Source organism: Cervus canadensis, chromosome 23 (assembly GCF_019320065.1).
Source record: "Cervus canadensis isolate Bull #8, Minnesota chromosome 23, ASM1932006v1, whole genome shotgun sequence".
In the NCBI taxonomy this organism is placed as follows: Eukaryota; Metazoa; Chordata; class Mammalia; order Artiodactyla; family Cervidae; genus Cervus; species Cervus canadensis.
Window position 1 is genome coordinate 39,944,006 of NC_057408.1, and position 20,329 is coordinate 39,964,334.

The window sequence follows — 20,329 nt, forward strand, 5'->3', positions numbered from 1 at the left end:
TTGGAGCTTCAGCTTCAGCATCAGTCCTTCCAATTCAGGACTGATTTCCTTTAGGACTGACTGGTTTGATCTCCTTGCAGTCCAGGGGACTTTCAAGAGTGTTATCCAACACCACAGTTAAAAAACATCAATTCTTCAGTGCTCAGCTTTCTTTATGGTCCAACTCTCACATCCATACATGACTGCTGGAAAAACCATAGCTTTGACTACATGGACCTTTGTTGGCAAAGTATTATCTCTGCTTTTTAATATGCTGTCTAGGTTGGTCATTGCTTTTCTTCAAAGGAACAAGCACCTTTTAATTTTTTGGCTGTAGTCACCATTTGCAGTGATTTTGGAGCCCCCCTGAAAAAAGTCTCTCACTGTTTCCATTGTTTTCCCATCTATTTGAAATGAAGTGATGGGGCCAGATGCCATGACCTTAGTTTTCTGAATGTTGAGTTTTTCTGAATGTAGAAATTACACCAGAAAGAATGAAGAGATGGAGCCAAAGCGAAACAACACCCAGTTGTGGATGTAACTGGTGATGGAAGTGAAGTCCAATGCTGTAAGGAGCAGTATTGCATAGCAACCTGGAATGTTTGGTCCATGAATCAAGGTAAATTAGAAGTGGTCAAACAGGAGATGGCAAGTGTGAACATCAACATTTTAGGAATCAATGAACTAAAATGTACTGGAATGGGCAAATATAACTCAGACGACTGTTATATCTACTAGTGGGCAAGAATCCCTTAGAAGAAATGGAGTAGCTCTCACAGTCAACAGGAGAGTCCGAAATTCAGTACTTGGGTGCAGTCTCAAAAACAACAGAATGATCTCTGTTTCCAAGGCAAAACCATTCAGTGTCACAGTAATCCAGGTCTATGCCACAACCACTAATGCTGAAGAAGCTGAAGTTGATCAGTTCTATGAAGACCTACAAGACCTTCTAGAACTAACACTCAAAAAAGATGTCCTTTTCATTATAGGGGACTGGCATGCAAAACTAGGAAGTCAAGAGATACCTGGAGTAACAGGCATATTTGGCCTTGGAATACAGAACGAAGCAGGGCAAAGGCTAACAGTTTTGCCAAGAGAACGCACTGGTCATAGCAAACACCCTCTTCCAACAACACAAGAGAAGGCCCTACACATGGACATCACAAGACCAACACCAAAATCAGATTGATTATATTCTTTGCAGCCAAAGATGGAGAAGCTCTATAAAATCAGCAAAAATAAGACTGGGAACTGACTGTGGCTCAGATCATGAGCGCTTTATTGCCAAATTGAGACTTAAATTGAAGAAAGTACAGAAGACCGCTCGACCATTCGGGTATGATCTAAATCACATCTCTTACAATTATACAGTGGAAGAGACAAATAAATTCAAGGAATTAGATCTGATAGACAGAGTGCCTGAAGAACTATGGATGGAGTTTTGTGACATTGTACAGGAGGCAGTGACCAAGATCATCCCCAAGAAAAAGAAAGGCAAAATGGTTGCCTGAGGAGGTCTTACAAATAGCTGAGAAAAGAAGAGAAACCAAAGGTAAAGGAGAAAAGGAAAGATATTCCCATTTGAATGCAGAGTTCCAAAGAATAGCAAGGAGAGATAAAGCCTTCCTCAGTGATAAGTGCAAAGAAATAGAGGAAAACAGTAGAATGGGAAAGACTAGAGATCTCTTCAAGAAAATTAGAGATACCAAGGAAACATTTCATGCAAAGATGGGCACAATAAAGGACAGAAATGGTATGGACCTAACAGAAGCAGAAGATATTAAGAAGAGGTGGCAAGAATACACAGAAGAACTGTACAGAAAAGATCTTCATGACCCAGGTAACCACGATGGTGTGATCACTCATGTAGAGATGGACATCCTGGAATGTGAAGTCAAGTGGACCTTAGGAAGCATCACTACAAACAAAGCTAGTGGAGGTGATGGAATTCCAGTTGAGCTATTTCAAATCAGAAAAGATGATGCTGTGAAAGTGCTTCATTCAATATGCCAGCAAATTTGGAAAACTCAGCACTGGCTCCAGGACCGGAAAAGGTAAGTTTTCATTTCAGTCCCACAGAAAGGCAATGCCAAAGAACATGCGAACTACTGCACAGTTGCACTCAGTTCAGTCCAGTTGCTCAGTTGTGTCCGACTCTTTGCAGCCCCTTGGCGTGCAGCACACCAGGCTTCCCTGTCCATCACCAGATCCAGGAGCTTGCTCACACTCATATCCATTGAGTTGATGATGCCATCCAACCATTTCATCCTCTGTCCTCCCCTTCTCCCGCCTTCAATCTTCCCACTATCGGAGTCTTTTCCAATGAGTCAGTTCTTCACACTCATCTCACATGCTAGCAAAGCAATGCTCAAAGTTCTCCAAGCCAGGCTTCAACAGTATGTGAACTGTGAACTTCCAGATGTTCAAGCTGGATTTAGAAAAAGCAGAGAGGAACCAGAGATCAAATTTCCAACATTTGTTGGATCATTGAAAAAGCAAGAGAGTTCCAGAAAAAGTTAAATATATTCAGTTACATCTATATTCTTTTTCAGATTCTTTTCCATTATTGATTATTATGATATTTTGAATATAGTTCCCAGTGCTGTTTTCCTTTTTTATATTGAGTAGTGTATATCTGTTAATTTTGGACTCTTAATTTACCCCTCTCCCTCCCCTTTCCCCTTTGATAAACATAATTTTGTTTTCTATGCCTATGAGTCTCTGTTTTGGATATAAGTTCATTTATATCATAGTTTTAGATTCCAAATGAAAGTGATATTATGATATCTGTCTTTCTTTGACTTACTCTATTAGTATGATAATGTCTAGGTCCATCCATATGACTATAAAAGGCATTATTTCATTCTTTTTTATGACTGAGTAATATTCCATTGTATACATATCCCACATCTTCTTTATCCTTTCATCTGTCAGTGGACATTTAGGCTACTTCCATATCTTGGCTATTGTAAATAGTGCTGCAGTGAACATTAGGGTGCATGTAGCTTTTCAAATTAGAGTTTTTGTCTTTTCCTGATATTTGCCCAGGGATGGGATTGCTGGATCATATGGTAACTCTGTTTTTAGTTCTTTAAGGAACCTCTTTACTGTTCTCCATCTTGCCTGTAACAATTTACATTCCTACCAACAGTTTAGGAGGGTTCCCTTTTCTCCACACCCTCTCCAGCATTTATTGTTTGTAGACTTTTTGATGATGGTTATTCTGATTGGTGTGAAGTGAGTAATACTTCATTGTCATTTTGGTTTGTATTTCTCTAGTAATTAGTGATGTTGAGTGTTCTTTCTTGTGCCTGTTGGCCATCTGTATGTCTTCTTTGGAGAAATGTCTGTTTTGATCTTCTGCCCATTTTTTAATTGGGTTGTTTTTTTGATATTGAACTATGTGAGCTGTTTGTATATTTTGTAAATTAATCCCTTGTCAGTCACATTGTGAATATTTTCTCTCATTCTGTAAGTTGTTTTTTCATTTTCTTTCTGGCTTCCTTTGCTGTGTAAAAGTTTTTAAGTTTGATTAGGTTCCATTTGTTTATTTTTGCTTTTATTTTCATTAGTCTAGGAAGCAGATCCAAAAAAATATTGCTGCAACTTATGTCAAAAAGTATTCTGCCAATGTTTTCTTTTCCTCTAGGAGTTTGAGAGTTACATGGTCTTACAATTATGTCTCTAATCCATTTTGAGTTTATTTTTGTGTATGATGTTGAAGAATGTTTTAATTTTATTCCTTTACATATAACTGGCCAGTTTTCTGAGAAACACTTGCTATAGAGACTGTGTTTTCTCTATTGTGTATCCTTGCCTCCTTTGTTGTAGATTAATTAACCATAAGTGTGTGGGTTTATTTCTAGGCTTTCTGTTCTGTTCCATTGATTTATGTGTCTGTTTTTGTACCAGTACAATACTAAAACATGTAAAATTTGAAAGGAGATATAAGCATTTAATCTCAAGTACTGTTTCAACAGAGAGAGATAAATTTATTTTTGGTAGTTATATTGTTGTGATTAAGAACATAAGCTTGGGGCAAATTCCCTGACGGTCCAGTGGTTGGGACTTTATGCTTTCATGGGTAGAGTCCTGGGTTCCACCCCTGGTTAGGGAACTAGGGTCCCACGAGCCAAGAAAAAAAAAGAGTGTAAGCTTTGGAATCTGACCTACGCTTGAATCCGCACCTTTCTGCTTATTGAACCTGTGTGCTTAGACTATACTTTACATTTCTGTTTTTAAAAATAATTTCGTTTATTTATTTATTATGTCTGATCTGGGCCTTCATTACTGCATGGGCTTTTCTCTAGTTGCAGAGAGCTGGGGCTACTCTCTAGTTGTGGTGTGTAGGCTTTTCATTGCGGTGGCTTCTGTTGTTGTGGAGCGTGGGGTCCAGGCCAGATGGACTTCAGTAGTTGCAGCACAAAGGTCCAGTTGTTGTGGCTCCCCAGGCTCTAGGGACCAGGCTCAGTAGTTGTGGCTCGTGGGTTTAGTTGCTCTGAGGCATGTGGGATCTTCCTGGATCAGGGATTGAACCCATGTCTCCTGCAATGGCAGGTGGATTCTTTACCACTGAGCCACCAGGAGAACCCCATACTTAACATTCTGAACCTTCATTTTTCTTGTCTGTAAAGAAGGAACAGTACCTGCCTCATAATGTTATTCTATTACATTGAAATAATATATATAAGACATTTCATTAGATGTGCTCAATATATTGCTGGCACTCAGTATATGTTTGTTTTATTATATTATTGTTGAAATACCACTAAGATAGAATGAGGTATTTGAAAATCTCTTTGCAAATAAATGGGAAACATTTTTATGGAATCCTGTGTATAGTTATCAGCTTGGCATGGAATGCCTTTTTTTTTTTTTTTTTTTTAATTGCTGATTCAGAAGTGGACTTTATCTCACCTTGGGATGAACTATCAACTTCTCCATTAGTGAACTTATAACTAATGAAATTTTGTTGCAGAGAATGGAATAAGCAGATGCTAATTCTAAGTTTCTTATATAAAATTTATTTTCCAGGAGAATGCATAGAAGGGCTGCGGGAAAATGACTACCTTCTGATTCACTCGTGCCGTCAGTGGACCACCATCACTGCCCATAGCTTGGAGGAGGGGCACTATGTCATTGGGCCAAAGATAGAGATTCCGGTACATTATGCAGGTAAAGCTCCTCTCAAGGGACAGGGCCAAGGAAGGGTACTTGAATATGCTAATTTTCTCCTCCACAGTGAGAAAGTAGGAGTTGTCTATAAACAAGAGGATATAATGACTTGGACAAAGAAGATCAAAACACTTTCGTAATCAGATTCATTTTGTCATAGGAATTTCTAATTAATGCATGTAGTTAAGCATGAATTCTTTTTTTTTTTTCTTTAATGATCTTGTGCATTTTTTTAACTTTTTATTTTGTACTGGAGTATAGCCAATTAACAGTGTTGTGAAAGTTTCAGGTAGACTGCAAAGGGACTCTGCCATACATGTACATGTGTGCATTCTCCCCCAGACTCCCCTCCTATCCAGGCCGCTGCATAACATTGAGCAGAATTCCCTGTTAAGCACAAATTCTTCTTAGAGATTCATAAAATGAAAATGTTAACAAATATCATCTCTGGAATGGCAGTCCGTATGTGTAGGCAGCCTCTGAGCACGAGGATCTCTCCATTAACCTGAGCACAATTTGTGAAAGACATTGATTTCATGGTTTTACGAGATACCATTGCACAAACAAGCATTATGGTCTGGTTTTAAAAGTATTGAATTGAAAAGTCAGATGCTTGCACATGTCCCTCTGCAAAGGAGCGTTTAGAACACAGGCATCAGAGGTGACCTCACTGCTTTAGTTGAATTAGGATAGTAGCTACTTTCCTGCCTCACTTGAGGAGTTCCATTCAGTGTAACATGTCACTGTTGCATTTATTTAACTAATTTTTAACTAGTTTAGTTAACATGTTAACTAATTTTACTGTTATTTAACTAATTCCTGTCCATGTCATTTAACTAATCTTTATTAAGGGCTTTCTAAGTACCAGCACTGTTCTAGGAGTTTAGGATCCATCTAGTAACTTGAATCCATTTTCAATAGTGGCAGTTTATACATGCAGTTTTTAAAAACATGATATATATATATATATATCCTATACTTCCTTCTGTTCCTTATAGTTCATTATGTGAAGGATCTTTTTCTTTTTCTCTGCTATCATTAATGTTTCAAAAGTCTGTAGCAGGACGCCCTAGACTGCTGTCATGTTTTTGAGTGAAATCTCTGCATTGCCCAGAGAGTTGTCTATTTGGAAAGGGGGCTTCACTGTATTCCCACTGCCTAGAACAGCAGTAAATGGTATGTGTCCAGTAAATATTTATGGGATGAATGAATGGTTTGGTCCCCCTTTTATTCATAGGAGTCTTCATTGCTGGATATGACCTAGGGGTCACTAAACTTCTCAAAATCCTTATTACAGAAAAATTTTAAGAAAAGATTTCTCTTGCCTGAAACCCTGTCCTAGAATTCTCTTTCCCAGCCATAGGCATAGCCTTCACAGAAAAAGGAGGAACATACAGCTACAGAAAGTGTTAAGAGTGAGATTGGGAGCCAGGCAAAGGGGCAGAGAATGAGAGAGAGCCTCCACCTGCCTGGTCTCTCCTGCCAGTGGTCACACGACAGGTGAGTTCCATGCTAGTTCTAGCAGAACCAAAATTACGGTTCCTGTACTTTGTGGAAAACCAAGAAGGAAGATGTGAGGTTGTGATTCAGATGAATAAATTTACCTAATCTGTTGTGTTCTTTTAGTAGATTGACTTTTAGTCTTTCCCCCAAACCCTTGTGAATAGCACTGTGACATCACTTGTCCCAAATGAATGTTGTCATTTGATCAGATGTGCAGATTTCTTTAGAGACCCCACATGCCACCAGTCTAACTTATTGCTCAAAGCTCTCATCCTCTGATTCTAGTCCACTTCTCCAAACTTACCTTTTCCACTCAGAAGAGTGGGCCTTCCACTCTGGCTAGATTAGTCACCTTCCTGTGTCCTGGACATCCTGAATACTTTTCCGTGTAACCATTCCCTGGCCAGAGTTGCCTTCCTCAGCTGTGCTTCCATCAGAGCCTGTCATTGCATCAGGAGGCTGCTGGCACCCCCGACTTGTCCCCATGTTGTCTCCTGATGCACTTACCTTGTATCACATGCGTTTGGCACATGTCCTCAGGTTTCGCTCTGTTACATTTTCCTTGGACTTGTTCTTAGTCACTCAGTCATGTCTGCTCTTTGTGACCCCATGGACTGTAGCCCACTTGGCTTCTCTGTCCATGGGATTCTCCAAGCAAGAATATGGTGTGGGTTGCCATTTCCTCCTCCAGGGGATCTTCCTGACCCAGGAATCAAATCCATATCTCCTGTGTCTCCTGCTTTGCAAGCGGATTCTTTACCTGCTGAGCCATTACATGCACCCATATCTCCACTTGCCAGTTGGACTGTACACTCCTTAACAAGTGAGACCAATTCAAAAAGGCTTTGTGAGTCCTTTGGATCTGTACACAAAAAGATACAATTCTTTATGGCTGTGGATGTTCCATCCAGGGATCTCAAACTTGGCTACATATCTGGGAATCACCTGGGAAGCTTTAAAAATGACTGATGCCCAGTTTCCACATCCAAGGTTCTGATTTAATTGGCTTTGAGTGTGGGCTGAGCATCAGGGTTTTAATAGCTTCTCTTGTTGTTGTTCCGCCAAAGTTGGAAATCCTTTGTTCTGGAATGGGCATTCACTGTGTCAGATGATGAGATTTCCCCAAACACCTGCAAATACTTGCAAATGTTTTGTTCTAAATATATATATTTTTTAACATTCATCTTCCACTGGGTAAAAGATGGTATATTAACAGCTTACTCTTTATCTGCAAGGAAAGTGATAGTGCACTTAATTGGGAACCCCAGGCAGTATATTGCAAATGATACTTTTTCCTTTTTAAAAGTAAAGTTGAGGTGCCCAGACTAAAAGGAAGTTTGAACACTAAGATTGTACCACTTTACATGAAAAGAAAGAAAACATATTAAAGGAAGAAGAATTTGAAATGGAACTGTCTTAGTTCAAGTTGCTGTAACAAAATTCCATAGACTGGATGCATTGTAAACAAAAGAAATTTATTTCTTGAGAAGTCCAAGATCAAAGTGCCAGTAGGTCTGTTGTCTGGTGAGAGCCCACTTTCTGGTTCTCAGATGGTTATTTTCTTGGTGGGTCCTCATATGGTAGAGAGAGAGAGGAAAAAAAAAAAGAGAGTGAGAGAGAACAATAAGCTTTCTCAAGTCTATTCTTACAAGGGCACTAATCTCATTCATGAAGGCTCCACCCTCAGGACTAATTGCCCTCAAAAGACCCCACCTCCGAATTCCATCACATCGGGGATTTAGCCTTCAGCATCTGACTTTGGGAGGATGTAAACATTCAGTCCATGGCAAGGAACCAGTGTTTTATAAGACTTGATAAAATCATTTCAAAGAACATCCTCAGGTATATTTTATTTCAAAGGATTTATGACCAAGTCCAGCCTTTGGAAGAAAGAGAGCGTAAAGTAAATAGTGGAGGCTAAAAATACCATTAATGTCTCTGGTTTAGTAGTGTTCTAATTTTAGTTAGTAGAAGAAACACTTATTCATGCATATTTCACTAATTTGTTATAACTTCATTTACACTGAGAGTCATCACTCATTCTTTGAGAAAAATTAATAATAATTAAATACATTTGATGTAGGAATAAAATCTACCAGTTTTGTAATCAGCCTAGTTGGATTCCTGGTTCTGCCACTTACTGTGTGTATTTGGGCAAATTACTCGACCTCTCTGGATCTTAATTTCCTCATCTATAAAGTGGAGACAATGAGTGCCTTTCTCTTCGGGCAGTTGTGAAGATTAAAAGAGGTGATGCAAGGGAAGCACCTTTCTGAATTCCTGTTTGTATAGTCACTCAGTCGAGTCTGACTCTGCAACCCCATGGACCGTAGCCCTCCAGGCTCCCTGGTCCATAGGGTTCTCCCAGGCAAGAATACTGGAGTGGGTTGCCGTTTCCTTCTTCAGCGGGTCTTCCCAACTCAGGAACCAAACCCCAGTCTCCTGCATTGCAGGCAGATTCTTTACTGCTGAGCGACGTGGGAAATGCTTACTATTAGTACTTACCAAGTGCCCCATGGTGTTAATGGTGGTGATTATCGTAATGATAGCGGCACAGTGATTCTGAAGATTTAACTCTTTGTTTTGAAGTACAGATTACAAGTTGAATTACTTTTCTGTGCATTAAAGCAGACTGAACACTGACACCCTTAGAGTTGTTTTGGCTACTGTTGTGTTGTTTTAAACTTCTTATTTTGAGGCTGCAATAGTATGATATATTCCTTTGTATTATTTACCCATTTTTGACCATCATTTCGCCATGTTTGTTGTATTCTTTTCCTCCATCTCTTTCTCTACATGTACACACACACACACACCCATGTTATTTATTTATTTATCCCAAATCTTTGGAGCAGACCACACACATCCCCCTTGTACTTCATTATGTGGTTCCTAAAAACAAGGATATCCTCTTATGTAACCACAGTACTGTCAGCAAATTCAGGACATTTAATACTTTGATTTAACCTGCACTGCATGTTCCGGTTTTGTCATTTGTCCCAATAATATTTTTTTTCCCTCCAGGACAGCATCTAGTCTGAGACCACTTACTGTTTTTTCCTATCATGTCCCTTTAGTCTCCTTTAATCTGAGATCGTTCCTCAGCCTTTCTTGTGTTTCTTGACAATCTAGAAGCATGTAGGCAAATTGCTTTTTAGAATAACCCTCACTTTGGGTTCCACAGGCTCTTCATGATTAGACTGAGATTATGCACTTTGGGCTGGTTGTGTCCTCCTCGGTGAAATCACATCTGGAGACACGGGTGTCCATCTGTCCCTTACTGGTGACCTTGATTTTGATCACTCGGTTAAGATGTCTGATTTCTCTGCTGTATAATTAGCATGTGCTTTGTGTTATTGGGAAGTTCGAAGGAAGATTCTTTGAGATTCTGTGGGTGTCGCGTTCCTTCTCTAACTCCCTACCCCCTTTTATTGAGCAGCTATTGATGATACCTGTCTGATTCAATGTTTACCTTGAAGGTGGTAAAATAGTGCATTTCTAACTTAAGTCCATCATTCCTTCTTCTGTGTGTTGTCATTCTGTTGTAAGGAAGAGCTGTTCCTCTCTCCCCCTGTGCCTCTTTACCTGTTGTTATCAGCATGGAGTTTCGGATTCTTACTTCATGCAAGGGGTCAAAATATCTTCCTGTCCTTGTTTATTTTGATGCTCGACTTGTCCATATTTTGCCATGTGAGCACAAGCTGGCCCATCCATCTTTGTGCCTTGCCCGCTTTGTCCTTCTTTTCTGGTATAGGTGGCAGCTGTTTTTCCCTTCTCAGTGTCCCATTTCCATCAGGGCCACTGCACTGTCCTGTCCAAGGCAGCACCCCTTACTTTGTGATCTCTGTAAACGGCGCCCCTGGGAGTTGTGCAGTACACAGCCTAGGCAGCCGTACACAACTCTGTATACATACATTCTGAAAAATAGCAAAACTCAGCATTTTTAGAAAAATCACAATCCCGAGTGCCTTTCCCATATTTTTAATCAGAGATTTTCATGAAATTCTTCATGTGAAAAGAAATACTTTCATAAAATTTTCAGAGAAGAGAAATATGACTTGAAGTTCTTATCAGAGTTACACTCTCACATGGTGGTGATAAGAATCACCTTACTCTGAATTCTGAAATTATTAGATGTGCCTTGAGAAAAAAAAAATAATGTCCCTCATTCTGACAAAGTAAGTTTTTTATTTGGAATAAAAGGAATTTTCTTGGTTTAACAAACAACTGATTCCAAGAGAGAATGTGTTTAGTCAGCATCACGTATTTTGCTAACAGCAGAGAAACCACTCAAGAAAAATTGGCATAGTGTTTAGAAAAGTGATTGCCACTTTCACACATGTTTTAGTAAAAGGCAGCACAGATCAGTTTTATCCAAGCTCTAACTTCTTGTTGCTACTGAAAGGGCAAAGATTTCCTAAGGAGTGTACAATGGGGAATTTGGAATTTTTCTGCATACTCAGACCATCTAAACTCCTGCCTGGCCCACTCCACTGCTAACTCACCCTGAACATCTCCTGCCTCCCCAGTTTATCTTGACCTGTTAAACAACAACGACAATACAAAAAAAATTCTCTTTTTAAAAATTAGGAAAAGGAACCTAGTGCAACTTAGTTATAGCCAATAGTTTGTAAAGATGAATGATTTCCATTTAACAGTTCAGATTTCTCTTCGTCAAATTCCTTTTGTCTCTACAGTTCAGAGCGATCAGTCAAGCTCACTCACATTGCTTACACTAAAGCAAGTGTCTCGGGTTTAGGCTGAACCTTCCTAGGGCGTTAACCCTGATTTGGTATTCACAATTTGACATTTTGTCCGTTAAAACTAATGTAAACTTCAGACTCCACAAAAAGCTGAATATGCTGTTGCCTCTGGAATTTGCCCTTTTAAGCTCCAAGTTTCCAACTTATAAAATGGAGATTTTCCTTAGAAAATATCGTGAAGATTCTCTGAACTCCAATTGACTCAACAGCTTCCCTACCTCAAGATGAGTTACTAAATAATGTTACCTCCTTGTTCTCACCTCTTTCCTGAAAGCTAACCAGAAAGAGCTGTCCAGGGACAGAGCTCTGAGAAGTCAGATGAATCAGAACGTGAGGTGTTTGTGTACCCATGGTCCACCATTGGGGAAGTCGTGGGACTCTGACCGGGTTTGTGAAAATTCACATCATTTGATGGCATGCCTGGTGTCGTCAGCAAACAGATCACCACTCAAACAGATGCATCTGAGATAAACCCCAGCCACATTTGGTTCTATTTTTACATTCTCAGCCTCCTGCAAATCCAGTGACTCTTTAACAAGCTAAAATGATCTCAGTACTTCCCTCCTCCTAAAGGAAACCAACCCTGAATATTTGATGATGAAACTGAAACTCCAGTACTTGGCCATCTGATACAAAGCGCCAACTCATTGGAAAAGACCATGATCCTGGGAAAGATTGAAGGCAGGAGGAGAAGGGGGTGACAGAGGATGAGATGGTTAGATGGCATCACCAACTCCATGGACATGAATTTGAGCAAACTCCAGGAGATAGTGAAGAGGCCGGGGAGCCTGGCATGCTTCACTTCAAGGGGTCGCAAAGAGTCAGACACAGCTTAGTGACTGAACATCAACAACAGCTTCCCTCCTTGCTACAATATGTACAGAAATAAGTAACAGTGGAACCCAAGGCTAGTTAGAATTGCTTATGAAATCTGCAAGGCCCTTAGCAAGCACCTGCATTTACATCAGCAGTACCTGTTTTTAAAAATGTAGGATGTGCGGTGTCTGTCTCTCAGGCAAAATTATAGTAATGTGGTATCTAACATAACCTTGAATTGTAATCACTGAACAAAAGGAAATGTTGAAACAAGCTAATTTTATTCTCCTGGGGTGTGAGTTTAATTGGTGTGAATCATCCGCTTATAAAAGTAACTACTTGCGTAGAGCAGTATGTGTACTTTCTCTGTTATATGGTTTAGCTTATGTGATAAAATGGAAAGTAACCAGTCTGTCTTTTAGAAAGTCCCCAGCACAAGTATTGGGCTTCCCAGGTGCCTCAGTGGTAAAGAATCCGCCTGCCAGTGCAGGAGACTTGGGTTCGATCCCTGAGTCAGGAAGATTCCCTGGAGAAGGAAATGGCAATCTTGCTTGGGAAGTCCCATGGACAGAGGAGCCTGGTGGGCTATAATATACTCCAAGGGTTTGCAAAAAATAAAGAGTCAAAGATGACTTAATGACTAAATAACAACAACAGTACACGTATAGCATGCAAGCGATATTATCCCAACCAGTTTTGCCAGCACCAGTATTAAATATTAGCTAAGAAATAACACTTTTTCATAACTGAATCTTTAGGTTAGAGTTAGCAATAACTTAATTTTATTTTGTGTTTGCTATTCTCTTGTTGCTTCCCTGGTGGCTCAGACGGTAAAGAATCTGCCTGCAATGGGAAAGACCTGGGTTTGATTACTGGGTTGGGAAGATCACCTGGAGGAGGAGGACATGACAACCCACTGCAGTATTCTTGCCTGGAGAATCCCCATAGACAGAGGAGCCTGTCGGGCTTCAGACCCTGGGGTCGCAAAGAGTCAAACACAACTGAGCAACATTAGCACATATTCTCTTGTCGGGCTTCCCTGGTGACTCAGGGGTAAAGAATCTGCCTACAGTGTAGGAGACACAGGAGATGCGGGTTCAGTCCCCAGGTTGGGAAGATCCCCTGGAGGAGGGCGATGGCAACCCGCTCCAGTATTCTTACACTGAAAATCGCATGGACAGAGGAGCCTGGTGAGTTGTGGCCAATGAGGTCACAAAGAGACACGACTGAAGCAACTAACCACACACACACACACACACACACTACATTCTCTTGCTAATTCAGCATTTTGCTTGTATGTCTTCATGTTACTTTCACAACAAACCCATGAGACAGGTTCTATTTTCTGTGTTTGTGCACCAATGAGAACTGAGGTTTAAAGACATTAAGGATCTTGTAATATTACCCAGCTAATGGGTGTGATTGGAACCCAGGACTTGCAGCTCCACAACCTGTTTCCCCCACCGCAGTTCCTCTTGAATGTGCCATAAGGCACTTGCACACGGAAGTCATCCCGACCCTCACAGAGAAGAGAGATCAGTTAGAATTCGCTGGTAAATTTAGTAAAGCTGCTTTGCTCTCCTTTCACCCAGCTCCCCACGTGTATTCTGACTCTAGGGGAAAACTAAGGAAACATATTTATCTTGACCTTTTCTAGATTTATAAGTCATCTGCATACAGGTGATGTTCTCCTCTCAAGTAAATTACAGGAGGCAGCAAAGACAGAAGAGCTGCAGGGAGAGCCCCGGGCCAGGGAGAGGATGGAGGGAACCTGGGGGGCTTCCTACCCAAGTCTGGAGGCCCAGGGAGAGGGTCTTCTAAGTGTGACTGAGGACATTGGTGATCTTCTAGTGAATAAGTGGGAGGAAAATCAGACTTCATGAGGGGGTTAAAAATGAGTGGAAGGTGAGACAGCAAGCATGGATAACTATGTTTGTCACAGTGTGTTAAAGAAAAGCTGAGGGAGAGGACATAGGAGTGAAAGGCTTCTAATATTCTTCTTCTTTTTTTTGTTTTTTAACAATAACAGGGTTGGAGGCATCTTTCTTGGTTGGAGGATTACTCAAGAGAGGATAAAGGGGGAAACTAATTAATATAACAGCCCAGTGTCTAGGAAGTTGTCTCTGCCATTGTTTCCACTTCTTCACCATGTAGTTGGTGTAGCTACTGTAACAGTGTTTGTGGTCAGAGGTCGGATGAATTGTTTCTTTCACACTTGGGTGTCCGCCCAGATGTTTTAAGTCAAAACAAAGACAAAGAACTTAATATAAGTGTCAGCCTTTGATAGAAGAATGACTTCAGGATTGTTGTCAGCCTTCGGTATAGTTTTCTAGTTTTACTTCTAAATACTTAAGAATAATAACACAAGTAAGCTAGAATGTGAATGGTATTCATTCTGAGATGATATTAGGGAATTATCTTGATTTCGTGTTAGGTGTGATTCTTGTGTTATAGTTTTGAAGCAAAACATCCTTATTTGTTAGAGACACAATTATTTAGGGGAGGGGAATATGATTTTCATTTATAAAATACTTCAAAATCAAACATCAGCATAGATGAATATTGGGCAGGCTGTTAAAGTTCTTCAGTCTAGGTAAAGGGTAGATGGTATTCATTTTTTGCATGTTTCAAAATTTTTTGTGATAACAAGGGGAAAAGGACTCCCCGACAGCAACCAGCAGCAAAGTTAATTTTTGTGTCTAACTCTTCAGTGGTGTTCTTAACAAAACCGCTCCTCCCTCAGCCCTTGAACCCTACTTGCAGTCCTAGGTAATTTCTGTAGGGGTGACAGTCCACCTTTCCCTGGGTTGTTCTGTTCTAGGGTCAAGTGTAGAAACAGCCCAGCGCGAGGTGAACCAGAGAGAAATGATTCTCTTTTTACCACGTGGTGGAACCGTCCCCACCTTCCTTTGGGGGCTTGATTGCTCCCAGTCTGTTGGCTCCCAGGGGTTGACCCAGTTGGTGGTGGTAATTTAAGTATAGAGGAGAGGGTGTGTGTGTGTGATTTGAGAAGAAAGGAACTTCTTTTTCATTAAATTCTTTTTCATTAGTTTCTCCTTAAAATCAGCTCTATGGGAGAAATGGGAAGGGGGCATATGAGTAAATACAGGGCAGAGTGAATCAGTGTCACAGTATGTGGCTTTTCTTGATCTATAAACATCGGTTAAAAAAAACTTTCATAAAATATTTGAGAATCCCTCGATTGCTGTTTTCACTTTTCAGCATGTTTACTCTCAAAATCCTTGAAAATCACATACTGAATCTATGCACAGAAAATCTAGGTTCTGAAATGTAAAACAAACAGGGTATGCAAACAAGGATGGTGTTTAGAGTTCAAAGCTCCAGGTTGCCATTTTCTCTTTTTTCACCCCCCCAGCTTATATGTCAGTCCCGAATGGAAAGTTAGTACTTGAAAGAGGATCACTCCAGCTCGAGTCTGGTTTAACCTATGAGATGATGTGATTAACATCAGGTGGAAAGTTTGAACAAGCTGCCTGTAGCCATGCTGTTAATGGGGTGTTTATAACACGGGTGGGGATGGGTTCGTCTCACTTCGTAATTTGATTTCCATGTTGGATTTGTACCTCCGAGAGGTGGTGTGACCTTTTCAAAGGTTCCCTTTCAGCTTTTAAGAATTGCTTTGAGGTTGGTTTTTTTTTCTTTGCGGAAAACAGGCTTCATATGTTCCAAAACTGATGCAGTGCTGGTAAAGCTTCATGAAGTCACTTTGCTCCATTTCTTAGATTTGGAGTCACTTACCTTCATGAATCACCCTCCAGGGCCGCCGTGTGCTGGCCTTCTGTTAAACCTCTTACCCAGCTGGGGAGTTGTCAGGCATGCTGTCCACAGAAAAACGGCAGACCACGTGTACCGTGTGAACCTTTCTGACATTGAGGGCAAGGGGATGATTCAGACGCTCACATGTGCTTTTTTTCCGGAAGGTGTACCTCAGCAAGGCCTCCAACCTGTTAGGACTGGTTTGCAGAACATCATGGGGTTTGTCCCTAAGAATGAGTCAAGCCAATGATTGAGCATGAGACAAACAAGAAACGCAGAGCTTTTATCATCTACACATGAAAAATTGTAGGTAAATGAGATGCCGTGGGCACATCAATGTTTGAAATATTCCATGTCTCCCCTCATGTCTTTTGCATCTCGTAAGCTTAATACCTAGTGACTGTTACATCTTTCTGTACAGTCCTTCACACTATTTTCATCACCTCAGCATTCTTTCTTTTTCTTTTTAAGATTTATTTTGTCTGTGTGCATGCCTTGTTGCAGTGTGCAGGCTCAGTAGTTGCAGGGCTCTGGCTTAGTTGCTCTGCAGCGTGCGGGGTCATAGTTACCTGACCAGGGATCAAACTCATGTCCCCCGCGTTGAAAGGTTGGTTCGTAACCACTGGGCCACAGGGAAGTCCCTCAGCTTTCTTACTTGCAGTAGTGAAGCAAGTCACCCAAAGAGGGAGATTTCAGCCCCTTGTCCACCTTGTGCCCTTTTCTCTCTGCCCCTCAAAGTAATTGTGTGCCAAGTCTTGGTTTGGTTTTTTGTTGCTGTTGTTGCTTTCTTCTTGTTGTTGGCTTTTTTTTTTTTTTTTTTTTGGCTGTGCTGAGTCTTCGTTACAGCACACTGGACTTCTTTAGTTGTGGCGTGTGGGCCCTGCAGCATGAGGGATCTAGTTCCTGACCAGGGATCGAACCCGGGGCCCCCTGCATTGGGAGCTCAGAGTCTTAGCCACTGGACCACCAGGGAAGTCCCCTGGCCAAGTCTTGTGGCCACCACCTCCACAGCCCCTGCTGAAGCTGCTCCCCTTTTCCAGCCTGCTCTCATTGGGTCTCTGAAGACCCTAACGCCTCCTGCCTGCCCCCATCAGTCAGATTATTCTTCCTCAACTATTGCTGTTATTTCACCACTGACCGGGTAAGTACAGACTCTCTTCTAATCAGGGCCAGAATAGACTCAGCTGAGAGCACTGGTCTGTCATCCACACCTTGCCAGGCACCAGCCACAACGGCCTGTTTGTTGTTCCCCGGATGGGCTGCACCCACCTGCCGCACTCCATGCTGATTCTAGTTCTTGGATTGCTCACACTTCAGTCACCCCCAAGTTGTGAGGTTCTCCCTCACACACCACCTCCCTCAAGAAGCTTTTCCATTTTCCACACCATGTATACAGATAAGGTCCTTCCTGTGTGGAATCATATAGTAATTTGTATCCAAGAGCATTTATGTCATGATCTCATCCTCCCTGCTTCTAAAGGCTCCTTGAGGACAGTCCTGCACCTCACAGAACCTGGCACAGGCTTGGATGGTTTAAGGGCTCACTAAATATTTTTGACTGCGTGGAACCTGAGTCATCTTTAAAGAATGAACCTTTTTTTTTTTTTTCCCCAGTCGGTTTACAAAGATGCCTGAGATGCCCAGAAAACAGTCTGATTTCCTTTCCCCTTGAAGCAGGCAGGTGTGGCTCTTGGCCCCACTGTGGACAGTGAGAGAGATGATGGTGATGCTCTGAAGGAGGCGCCAACTGTTGAATAAGGAGAGAGCAGTTCTGGTGGGGATGAGAGGTGAGGCCCTCAGGTGACCATTCCAGGAGAAGGAGTCTTGACCAAGCGCCAGCTTGAGCAGAGCTGTGGGTTATGGACAGTGGTAAAGATAACTCACGTGCTTTGTGGGTGAGAGGGGGAAGGAGTGTTTAGAAAGTAAGGTTAGAAAGTCAGCTTGGAACAGATTTGAAGAGATTTGAGTTTTAGGCTGAATAATGAGAACAGTAGTCTTTGTGTCTTGGGGGCAATAGCCCTCATAGTCTGTCTTTTGGAGGCCACCTCCTACACAGATTCAGAATGGACGCTGAGAAATAAAGAGGATAGAAAGTTGTTTGAATAGCCTGATGAAAAGATAATGAAGACCTGACCTAGACTGGAGGAAATGCTGATGAGGTACAAGTTGATATCAAGATGCAGGGGACAAGGAAAAAGAAAGCTAATTCTTCTGAGTTTTTCTTTTTTTTTTTTTGGTCCAGTTTTTAAGGAAGCAGACTTTTGTTTTCAACCTCCCAGGCATAGGCCTTTCTCATGCATGCTTTTTCCTAATGGCTTTCATTTGTTTCTACCATTTTCTTTTTTGCTAAAACACTCTTGCCTCTTAAAATGTTGTCAACAAAATAAATTTCAGGTTCTTCCTAAAAATAAATAGAGTAAGAGAGTAAAGATTCAGATTTCTTTAGAAATGCCTTTATGATCTTTTGGGGACACTCAGGGCCTTCTAGTAGAAGTTTCCCATCACCTCAGGTACAGGTGGTGCTAGTGGTAAAGAACCCGCCTGCCAGTGCAGGAGACATAAGAGACATGGGTTCTGTCCCTGGGTTGGAAAGAGAGGGCATGGCAACCCATTCCAGTATCCTTGCCTGGAGAATCCCGTGGACAGAGGAGCCTATTGGGCTACAGCCCATGGGGTCGCAAAGAGTCGGACATAGGTGACATAGCACACACGCACTTAGACTTCTAGATTGGCAAGAATGTGCTTTTCCTTTTAGTTTTTGAGCCTGCCAGGTAATCAGGGATAGGAGTTCCACTGAAAAACATGTTTCATACAAGGCATCAGATGAAAGGAGGGAAAAAATTATATACAAAAATCTAAAGGTCAAAAAGATTGATACCACAAAGATTTAATAGTTTGGCTTATATCTGGCAATTACTTATTTCCTCCATGCAATAGGAATTCTTCGTTCTGTGTGTCAAAATCCAGGAAACTGAGTTGAATGAAATAGTCTGGTCGTATATTTCCAGTGCTATGATAGAGACCTTCTTCTGTGAAAGGGAGTATGTGTTTCATAGGTTGATTTGTTAAGATCAAAACGTCTGTTATGGAATCTGTTATAATTCTTAATAACTGTTACTTCCTTTACTTAAGAAAAAGAGTATTTGTTTTCTTTCTTTACTTTAACATAGACCCATGGTGCTCAACCAAGTTGAGCAAACAAGTTGCTCAACCAAGTTTCGAACTTCTACCCACCTCCCCTTCCCCAGGACATGTGGCAATACTGTGAGACACTTTTGGCTGTTGTAACAAGGGGAGGGGGGCCTACTGTGACCTGGTGAGTAGAAACCAAGGATGCTGCTGATCATCCTGTAAGGCCCCCGAGGGCCTCCACTACAGAGACGCCAGTGGTGCTGAGATGGAGAAAATCAGATAGCAGTAATCATGTTGTTATTCAGTTCAGTTCAGTTGCTCAGTCGTGTCTGACTCTTTGCTACCCCATGGACTGCAGCACCCCAGGCTTCCCTGTCCATCACCAACTCCCGGAGTTTACTCAAACTCATGTCCATCCAGTCAGTGATGCCATCCAACCATCTCATCCTCTGTTGTCCCCTTCTCTTCCTGCCTTCGATCTTTCCCAGCATCAGGGTCTTTTCCAGTGAGTCAGTTCTTCGCATTAGGTGGCCAAAGTATTAGAGCTTCAGCTTCAGCATCAGTCCTTCCAATGAATATTCAGGACTGATTTCCCTTAGGATTGACTGGTTGGATCTCATTGCTTTCCAAAGGACTCTCAAGAGTCTTCTCTAGCACCACAGTTCAAAAGCATCAATTTTTCGGTGCTCAGATTTCAGCATAAAATAGAGAATTTTTCAGCATAAAATGAGAATTTTTAATAATACAGCATAAAATAAAACTGATATAATAATGTTATTATTTTATAACATTATATAATATATATAACTATAATATAATAATAACATTATTATATCAGTTTTATTTTGTATTGACAAAAATTCTGATTTTGCACAGCAGCTGCCAGGCAGGCAGGTCCTAGGAAAAAAGTGTCAGGGTTGATTTGTAAAACATAAGAAGTCATTGCCCAGACTGAAAAAAAAGCATGTGAAGCATTTTTTTGCTGTTCTCAAATTTCTGAATGGACACTGAGTTCTGCACACAGTGCCTACTCCCGACAGCAGCCATGGGTGTCAGGGCAGAAAAATCCAGGGACAGTGAAGGTACAAACCCCTTTCAATGCAAAGCTTTGTTTATCCTCCAGGACTACCCTGGCCCCTTCCTTCTCCCTTTTTATTAAAAAAGAAAAAGGTATATATGTAAGT

At 41.2% G+C, this 20,329-nt stretch overlaps 1 protein-coding gene across 4 annotated transcripts in view; it reads left to right on the forward strand.

Annotated features, from left to right (window-relative positions):
- GAREM1 (GRB2 associated regulator of MAPK1 subtype 1) overlaps positions 1-20,329 on the forward strand; it is a 223,044-nt gene that overhangs the window by 71,918 nt on the left and 130,797 nt on the right. For 3 of the 4 annotated variants that reach the window (XM_043443677.1, XM_043443678.1, XM_043443680.1), the window contains exon 2: positions 5,014-5,154. The exons of the other annotated variant lie outside the window; for it this stretch is intronic. In XM_043443677.1, coding sequence (XP_043299612.1) covers positions 5,014-5,154 — 141 coding nt within the window. The remainder of the gene's footprint in view (positions 1-5,013; positions 5,155-20,329) is intronic. 4 annotated transcript variants of the gene reach the window in all.